We start from the raw sequence: 9,743 nt of genomic DNA, 5'->3' as shown, positions 1-9,743 counted from the left end.
TCGCTTCAGATCCCGGTCGTTACTTGGTGGAATCGTAGCCTAATTGGAGGCCCGGTCTTGCACCATCTCTTGCGGTCTTGCCGGTCATCGGTGCTTCACCAGTCCACCTCGCCGGCCACCACCTCCAACGGCGCCGGAATTGCTAGGGCACAGTCTTGCGGCGCGGCGTAAAGGCAAACAGCGTGCGAGGCAGCCAAACAGGCGAGGCGAGCGATGCAGCCGCAGGCTCGACATCGATCTGAGTCTGACTAACCTAGCGTGGCCCATGTAAAGAAATTAATGGATGAGGCTTAGGCGTCCTCGTTTGGCGTGAGTAAGCCCAAAAGGCAAAAACAACGCCCAAACTAGCCCAATTCACTAAGTTGTTGTATTTTTCCGCGTAGATCGTACGTATTCATCGATTGTGTCTCCGGCTACTCGAAAAATCCGCAGCGCTCGAGCCCGGGCACGTGCCCAGGTGGCCGGACGGTGAAATCGCCCCTGCAGACGGGGTCGGCCCCGCGGCGCCGACGCGGGGCGACGTGTACCTGGGGCGGCAGCTCACGGCCATGGCCGCGGCGGGCGCCCGCATGCGTGCGCCGGAGGAGGACGCCGAGAGGCGCCGCCGCCGCAAGGAGAAGCGAAGGGCCCTGGCCAAGAAGACGCCCTCCGGCATCGCCTGCTGCTATGGCTGCGGCCATGTCGAGCCCGCCACCTGCGACCTGGTAAGCAGGCGCATCCACGGGCTCAGCTCGCTGCCATTTTCAGTGTGTTCATCGGCTTATCAGAGCACGGACTAACATTTGATGGCTGATGTAGTGTCTGCACTAGGAAAATTCGATGCCAAATTACACCTGATGGCTGATGTACTGTCTGCACTACGAAATGAAATTCTAAAGTGACGATTTGTTGTTGTTGCTGTTGCAGCCTGCAGACCTGTTGTGTTTGCTGCTGGGTCCGAAGTGCCCTGTGGTGTTAAATTCAGAACAGAAGTGCATGATCCAATTCATTTTGAATAACTGTTTATTACATCTGCAGAAACTAGTCATAAGGATATTATTATAGGACTTGTTATATAGTCTTAATGTGGTGCTTGTACTAAGCCATTGCTATGTGTCCTCCATGTCACAGTTTGCTGGTGGGCAGAAGCATAGACAACAGGAAGAACAGAGGTGAGCCAAGATTCAATGAACTTTTCTCTCTGAAGTGGATTTAGTCTGATCCCATATTTCTTTTGATTGTGCCATACGTATATTTAACAACTGAATTGACTTGCTGAAGTTGAGTATCCACATTTGTTTGTAGAATCGCTGCTTCATTGTTCTCACTGTTTTTTAAGGGACGGAGGTAGTTTGTGGATGATTGATTAGCACCAACTAAGTTTCCTTAGATGTTTGCACCTTAGAAAGTGGTATCTGCTTAATATGAAGATCATTTGTCAGTTCTGTATCTGTAATATTACAAGTAAGAATGGATATTGTCTATCAAGAGTCTCAACTTTTATCTCATTTACTGAATGCAGACGCAGCATCTTCACTTCTTTCCTTGCAGATTCCTGTTAAGGAAGCAAAGGTAACCCTGCTATCCTGGTGTATACAGATAGAATAAAAATATAATACAGTATTTGACTACCAATGAAACACATAGAATTAGTTGTTGAACACGAACGATATGGGAAGTTCTCCTTAAGGGATCACGATGTTTTCCTACTTATTCTGCTTGAAGGGATGGCGTTGATAGTGTTGCTACCAGTGCTGCTGTTTTATTTTGTTGAGACTACCAATGCTGCTGCAGTCAATTAATTACAACTCGCACTTGTTGAGGGGGGACTACAACTTAATTCAGTGTCGATGTTCATTGCGAGTTTAGTAGTACCATATGAGGAGGTGAAATAATGTTCTTATAGTTCACAGCAAGTGGTCTGATGGGCCGCTGTTTGTCCGTGTTGATCTGCTTTCGTTTTGGAAAATCATCCTATAAGATTTGTGCTGTCCTATCGACGTAAAATAAAATAAAGAAAGACATGAGAAAAAAATAGATTCAGTATTCATTATGCATAATGTTATACTATGTATGTGTTACTTCTTTGAAATCTAACAACCTCCTTATCCACAAAACGGTTGATAAGTCCATAATTCTTTGTGAGCAGACAGCTGTGATGAACTGACACGAGAAAAAACAAAAAACTATGGTGAGTTGGTGAGCAAGAGCAAGTCCACTAACTACCTATCTTGTCTTGTCACGTACCTGAAAAATGCTAAACTAAAAGGCATTGTTGTTGCCCGAAACAGAGTAGCCCCTCCTCTGTTTTTGCAACCCTACCATCGGGTCTTCACTTATCCCATCTGGGCCATCCACTAACTGAACTTAACTCAGCCGCGATGTGCTTCTGTTCTTCAGAGTACCACCTTTCTTCAGTGAAGCTTTGGTTGTGGTCTCTCTTGACAGCAAGTAACCTAGGTTCATGCATTCTGTGTCTGTATTTGCATTACGGCCATCATTCTGCAATTCCAGTTTGATGGCATCAACTCCGGCAGTAGCGACGTAGCCATCAGTCTTCACTTATCCCATCCAGGCCATCTGCTAACTGAACTTAAGTGAGCCGCGCTGTGCTTCAGCTCTTTAGTGTACCATTCTTCAGTGAAGCTTTGGCAACAAGTAACCCAGGTTCAATAAACAAAGGTTCAAAATCAACGTTTATGAACACACACTATCTTGTCTTGTGATGAACCAAAATCAATGTTTACTGTAATGTAAAAGGCTAGTACTGTTGAATTGATGCATGCGTGGTTCAACTGTGGTCGTCGTTGCTTTTGGCAGGTTGAGGCCTGGGATCTACTCTAGATGCTGTCGAGTTGCGAGCATATTTTGGGTAAGCAGCAGCAGAATAGCAGATTCAGCAGAATAGCATATTTTCTTGAGTTACTCGATGAAATTCACAGGAGAGAGAGAGAGACAGACCACGATCAACCACAACAATGACACTGTTCACAGGTGCGTAACAACTTGCTTGCCCTAACTCTCTTCCTATTTTTCCGCATGTAGATTAATGTAGTTTGTCGATGCATAGTTTGTAGCATGTCCGGCTCCTCGCCTCACCGGACATGCACAATATATCATCTTCATATTGTCTACCAAATGGTAGGAAAATATGTATCCATAGGGCAATTTTACTGCCTGGTGGTTGTTAAGAAGCCGTAGAAGTTTTTTTAAGGAAACCCGCAGGGGAGAAATGGTAGTCACTAGAAGGGAACGCGTGCCTTTGTCGTGCCGTTCTTCTTTCCAGGGTTGTGAGCTTTTTAGCTGTCCAGCATCACCCTATGGTAGATAATCATTTCTATTATATGTTAATGCTTTCCTTTTAAACTACTTCAAAAAAAACAAAGAAATTGGATTCTTTTAGCCGTATTATCCTTTGAACATCTATATGAAATGATCTAAGTTTAAGTATATTTAGTTTTGAAGAAAACTAAAGGCAATTAATGTGAAAATTAGGTATGTCCTATTACCTGGCAATATATGGTTCATCTAGGCGTGGTTGGCAATATATATTATCTAGACATTAATTTCATTTTTTGTAGCTATTACATAGGCGATCTCTTGTTAATAGAAATCACTCACTTTTTTGTTTTCGTATATTTATTCTCGTAGCTACTGTACATCACAACATGCAAGGAAATATATGTCTGCTGAACTTTAATTTTATTTGTTCTTTGCTCTTTACAGAAATCTTGGATTCATAAATGGGAGAAGCACATAAGGGAGAAGAAGATGATTGCAAGGATGGAGAGGGAGCAAATCATTTGGAGGATAGAATGCCACTGTTTGGTGTTTTTATGCATTTTTGTTTCCTTCAACTGTGTTTGCACTAGCTGGGAATAAGTGACTAGGCAATAAGTGTAGATGTATGGATATGCTCTAATGCTTCTGGTTTACTATAAATCTTCGATTTGGAATAATGTGTAATGCTGCTGGTTTATTACAAATCTGGGCTTATTTTAGTTGTTAGAATTGTATGCATAAAATGGAATTGATGAATTTTATTTTTTTAATTCCTAATTAGTTAGTAGTAGCCGGGGGGGGGGGGGGGGGGGGGGGGGGGGGGGGATGGAGCGCTACTAGTATTTAGGATACTAGTAGCGTGTGGTACTATAGACGCGCTACTACTATTTCGTTAGTAGTAGCGCGGGTGACATCCGCGCTACTACTAAAATGTTAGTAGTAGCGTGGGCACGCTACTACTAACTTTTAGCTGTAGCGCGATACTCTTAGCGCGGGTACCCGCGCTACTAGTAGCATTTTCCTAGTAGTGTAAGTCAATGTAGATCCCTAGTGGAGGAGTCAGAGGCAGATGCCCTATCTTATTCACCCATTAAGGTGGTTGCTCTAACTTTCCGAGGTTATATTGGTCGCACATATCTTGCAACTGATGCTTTGCATTGCTTCTACTTTGTTGTACTGCCATTAGCTTATTTTACACATCTGTATGTGAATACGCCCTGCCTATCCATTGATGATCGTGGAGGAGCACGAGCAAAGTATTTGGAAAAGGTAGTGACACCTGATAAATCAAATAGCCCATTAAGTGTAGTTGCAATATCACCTGACCCACAAAACATGGCCCCAACTCTAGCAGACTCTAGCCCTACTACACTGGTCATCTCTGATGCCCCAACTTAGTAGACCCCAACTGCAGCAAACAATATGATGATGCCAGTTGACATACCACCAGCTCTACGACGCAAAAACCCCATTCCAGCAAAGAGTACACCAAATATAGTTGCCAAATCTTTTTTCGAACAAGAGAGAGCCTCAGTTGCAACAAATAGGACCCCTGTTTCATTTCTTCCCAGTTTAGAAGACGAAGCTTATATTGTTGTCAGGAACTTTGTGTGCATCTTTCTTTCATGGAAAGATTATACCGCAGACACAGAACAATTTCCAGTCTTCCTCCGCAACTTATACGCGTAAGTAATGTACTAATGTTATTCATGGTAATTACTACATATGTTTCTGCTGACAGAAGACACAAGATTTCATTCTTTTAAATAGGCGAGGACCAAACTGGATTGTCAAGACGAGCAAGGGTTGGTTGTGCTTTTCAAGCACTCGTTGATGAAGTATCGTTCCTACCTGAGGCAAGCGCACTTCGATGGCAAGCCTCTTAACGAAATTTCTGTAAAGTCTCAGGTGCTACATTTATCAGACAGTGACTGGAATAATCTTGTTACACATTGGTCTCACCTGCAGCGTAAGGTACCGTCTATCATATCACATCACAATTTGAACTACATTTCTGCATGTGCCTTAACATCTCACTTGTACGAAAACTGTTTGCAAAAGAACATTCATTCTCATGGGACCACAGAATCTCGCAAATATACTGCACACTGCATTGCTCTTGTGAGTACCTCTTGCCCTGTATGACCATGCTTACTTTCATAGCTGGTTGATTATGTAACATCCCTACACATGTTAGCCTCGTTATCGTCCATTTGGTGGACATTATAAGATCTGTATGGACTCTTACATAAATTTAGAATCAACCCAATGCTTTTGAAGAGGTTTAGCTATGTAGTCCTCTTGTAAGGACTGAACATCGTCTATCACTGTACTTACATTAACAGCTACTCCCTTCGTCCCATAATATATGAACGTTTTGTACAGTACACCAGTGTTCAAAACACTCTTATATTATGGGAAGAGGGATTGGTTCATTGTGTAGCATTCTGCATCTTATCTCCCTCACCCACCATTTACTAAAAAATATCATATCTATATTTAATCTTACCAAAAAGTTGAATACACAGACAATGCCAGTGCAGAAGTGTAGCATATTGCTCTTGTCAGTACATTTTGTCCTGTAACACTTGTACTTCCAGGGATTGGTTGTTGATTATGTAGCATCAATCTGCATCTTATCTTCATTATCCTCTATCCCATCCAGTATTATCATATCTATAATTACTCTCCACAAAATGTAGAGTACAGGCAATGCTTATGAAGAAGATTATGTGCTGAAATTCTTGAGTTATCCTTCCCTTGACATGGAGAAGGGCATTATAAAGCCAGTGTTAACTGTTAATGTAAGTCAGTCCTTCTAAAGCCTTTATCCTCAACTACTGTTTAATTTTCTCATACTCCGTATCGTTAACTGTTGTTTCTATCATAATGCATGTTCGCAACAACCGAAAGTTCCAAGTTTTACTTGTAAAACCAAATTCCTTATTCATACCATGCACATTACTCAATACTCCCTATATGTATGCTTGTTTTTGTGGATCTATAATCCAGTGTGTGGTGAAGCAGCCCACGTTTGCACCTTGTCATCTCCTGTTTTATCTTACTGATGTGGCTGATGATATGAACAACATGCCATGCACATTAACCAAAATAGATACAATGATTGTCTTTGCCCTTCATCTATGCTTGTTATGTTGACATGGTAATCCATTAGTGTGGTGAAGCTCCCCGCATTATGAACAATGCCAAATTATGCTATTGATATTTTGAACTTACTCTTTATTTTCTAGTTTGAAATTGGATGGAATTGACAGCACAATTATCATTTTTGTTTATACACGTGCAAAACCTGTCATCTCTCTGCTTGTTTCAGGGTGATATGCCTGATAGCATGCACAAGTCTGCTGAAGGCTGTGAGACAAACCCAACATATATTGCAGCAAAGAAGGCAAAACATCTTGAAGATAGCGAGACAACCCCAAAGTCTTGTCTTGATGCAGTGTTCATGTTACTTGAGACTAGCAGTCAGACAAGCTCATAGAATTCATTGTCTGAATCAGTTCGACTTCTTCAGTCCCAAGTTCTAGCATAAAGGCATTGTGTAACTGAACATCGACTTGAAGTCCTATCTCAAGAAAGATTGCAGAGAACACCAATGAGAACCTCATTGCTAAACAGCTACACCTGGAAGCTATGACCGACATGCTAGGCCGGTCTCACCGCCTTGCTCAGCAGCTTGCGCAGCAGTTCCCGCGCAAAGGCTAACCTTTCTTGAACTGTCTTGGAAGTGGTCTTGGTTCAGTATTATTTTGTTACGCTGCAATGGTGCCCAGTTTTTGTAATCTGCTTCTTCGTTGCGCTTTATGATCACTAGTGGCGAACTTCGATGCCCAGTGGATGTAATATACCATAAATCCTTTATTGTATAGTGTAGGTTTATTCGAAGTTACTATGCCATAATTTCTTATTGTATAGAGTAGGTTCGTTCTTAATTCCTACTAGTTACTTCCATCATTCGCTATCTGAAAAAAATCTGATGTAGTCGACCGGGCCGAAACATTCGCCTCACAATTGGGCCGGCCTGCAACTTTCTTTGGCCTGAAAGGCCATTGGGGCCTTCACACTTTGCGCCAGGCCCACAACTTACACGGGCCTATATTCGGCCCAAAGTTTAGTTGGGCCTTTAGTGGACCCAGCGCTTAGTTGGGCCCATGTAGATTTGGGCCATTAACAGGCTGAATATTCTGCTGGCCTGATACGGCCAAGAAGAAACCATGGGCCTTTAGCAGGCCGAAATGCATGTTGGGCCACAATTTTCACTAATCGTCGACGGGCCTTCAGCCGGTTGGAATGTAGACCGGGCCTTTTTTGGCCCAGTTATATGACGGGCCATTACCAGGCCGAAACATATCTCGGGCCTTAGTTGGCCCACTGATATCATGGGCCTTTAAGAGGCCGAAAGCTTAGTACAGGCATGAACGGGCCGAATTATACGACAGGCCTTTAACTGGCCGAATGTCACGTTGGGCTGAACTGTTGCCACCTTTATCACGGGCCGTTAGAGGGCCGGATATCACATCGGACCATATATGGCCCATGGGCAGCACAGGCCATTCCCAGGCCGAAAGACACACCGGGCTGAAATGGGCCCATGTCTACATCGGGCCTCTAACATGCCGAAATGTCACTGGGCCGTAATTGGATTCGGCAAACAATTAACGGGCCAGATCTGGCTTCGGGTCGTAAATGGGCCATGTTTAAACAGGTCGTTATTGGGCTAGCCCACTAGTACCTGAGTAAATACTACGGGCCTTTGATTGGGCCGGCCTTTTAAACCTATATGGGCCTCTATTGGGCCCTGCCACGTGTCGACGAATCATAGGCGCCTTCGGTCCCATGAATGGATGACATCTGTCCCAACGGTGAGCCGACACGTGGTTCCTCTGGCCATTGAGAATTTTACACGTGGAAAATCCCCATTGGTCCTGGCTTTTAACGGGTTATCGGATCCAAACCGGAACCCGATAGCTTAACGGCCACCCTAAAGTGGCTTTTTGAGAAGGAAGTGTCATTTATCTTTGCTTGATTGACCCCAAACTTTTTGGACATCTTTTCCTGTCCATATCATTGCCCCATGCCAAAATTCTACTCAATTTGCCTAGTAAATATTCCTGAGCAATTTTTCAAAGTTCCTGTCTGAGGGAAGCCTGTGTGAAGGAAGTGCAAGCTAGGCACATCCAAATGAGTTGAAATTGTGCAAGGTCCTTTATATGCTCAAATCATGACTCTCCACCAAATTTGAGCTCATGTAACTCATCTATGTAACCCCAGCTCCAAATCTTGGTTTCTGGTCAGATTTTCAGTTTGTGAAGCAACCATATTTTATATTGATTCATTTAAGCTAAAAATTTAATAGGACATTCTCCTATCCATGTCAACTCTCTCCACCAAGTTTTGGCTCAATTCATTAATCCATTTGCCCTGTGCTATTTTCCAAGTTTCTGTCCAGAGAGATGCTATATGAAGCAAGTGCTAGTTTGGCTAATCCGAATGGCATGAAACTTTTTCAGCATCTTCATATCTTCAAATCATTGAGCCATGCCCATTTTCAGCTCATTTCATGCACCTATGTGAGTGCCCCTTCATGATCTTGATTCTGGACCAGATTATGCAGTTGTTAAGTAACCATGTTAAATCTTGGTCCAAATCTCTCCAAATTTCATAGTCCTTCCTACTCTAAACACCCCAGACATCATGTTTGGCCCTTAGCATCTCCCTGTGAATCACAGTGACCTGATCAAATTTGATACAACAAACTTCAGAGGATCATTACCACCTAACCACAGTGCCCCTAATCGATTAATCACCTCATTTGTAACCTAGCTTGAGGGGCTACACGTGTGACATGGTCGGCCCGGCCAGAACGCGCCGCTTGCACCAGTCCACGCGGCGATCGTGCTTGCGTCATGCTAATTGCAAGCTCTGGCTCGTTCCGGCCGCTGCGCTCATCCGCTCCCTCGTCGTATCGACGTCCAACCTTGTCCAGGAGCTCCCTCGTGATCGACTGCATCGCCCCGTGCCCGAGCCCCCTCCTGTTACGCTATCGTCGAGCGCTGGCAGCTGTGCCCGTGACGCGTCCGGCTCCTGTCCTACATTAGATCCCAGCTTGAGCTCGCCCATGAGCTCTAGAAGCTTCCTCCGCGCCTATATAAGCTGCACCGGGGTTCTCCCGTACCTCACCGCTCTCTTCCCCACCTCCATTGGCCACCGGAGCAGCCTCACCTCGCCATTTCCTACTCTGACCACCGCGGGTGCTCGCCGGAGTTTGTCAAGATCGAGCAGCCAAGCCCCTCTGAGCCCCTCTGACCTCGCCACCACCTCCTCCTCACCCCGTCGCACCTCCCCACCATCTCCTCTTCGCGTCGGAGCCCGAGCAGCCGTGCCTTCCCAGTTTGGTCGCCGCCTCCGCCTCTCAGCTGCCTCTCCGTCTCGACCACCGCCGCCTCTGTAGCCTCCCGTCA

General features: G+C 44.5%; 1 protein-coding gene across 1 annotated transcript; it reads left to right on the top strand.

Moving 5' to 3' along the window:
• The first annotated feature begins 394 nt into the window (after positions 1-394).
• On the top strand, positions 395-4,026 carry LOC109752368 (uncharacterized). The gene is made up of 5 exons (XM_073504967.1): positions 395-704; positions 1,111-1,151; positions 1,502-1,551; positions 2,800-2,973; positions 3,706-4,026. Exons 1-3 carry the CDS (start codon positions 549-551, stop codon positions 1,539-1,541), a joined length of 237 nt encoding a protein of 78 aa, XP_073361068.1. The 5' UTR covers positions 395-548; the 3' UTR covers positions 1,542-1,551; positions 2,800-2,973; positions 3,706-4,026.
• Positions 4,027-9,743: the final 5,717 nt, after the last annotated feature.

The sequence above is a fragment of the Aegilops tauschii genome, chromosome 7, assembly GCF_002575655.3.
Source record: "Aegilops tauschii subsp. strangulata cultivar AL8/78 chromosome 7, Aet v6.0, whole genome shotgun sequence".
Lineage (NCBI taxonomy): Eukaryota > Viridiplantae > Streptophyta > Magnoliopsida > Poales > Poaceae > Aegilops > Aegilops tauschii.
The sequence above is the reverse complement of the archived record's forward strand: the minus strand, read 5'-3'. Positions and strand labels throughout refer to the sequence as shown.

What these genes read in the sequence shown, in the direction of transcription:
- LOC109752368 (XM_073504967.1), top strand. Translation starts at nt 549, where the DNA reads ATGGCCGCGGCGGGCGCCCGCATGCGTGCGCCGGAGGAGGACGCCGAG. An exon ending in AGCCCGCCACCTGCGACCTG is followed by an intron (nt 705 to 1,110) that starts GTAAGCAGGCGC and finishes TCCATGTCACAG; the next exon opens with TTTGCTGGTGGGCAGAAGCA. An exon ending in AGACAACAGGAAGAACAGAG is followed by an intron (nt 1,152 to 1,501) that starts GTGAGCCAAGAT and finishes TACTGAATGCAG; the next exon opens with ACGCAGCATCTTCACTTCTT.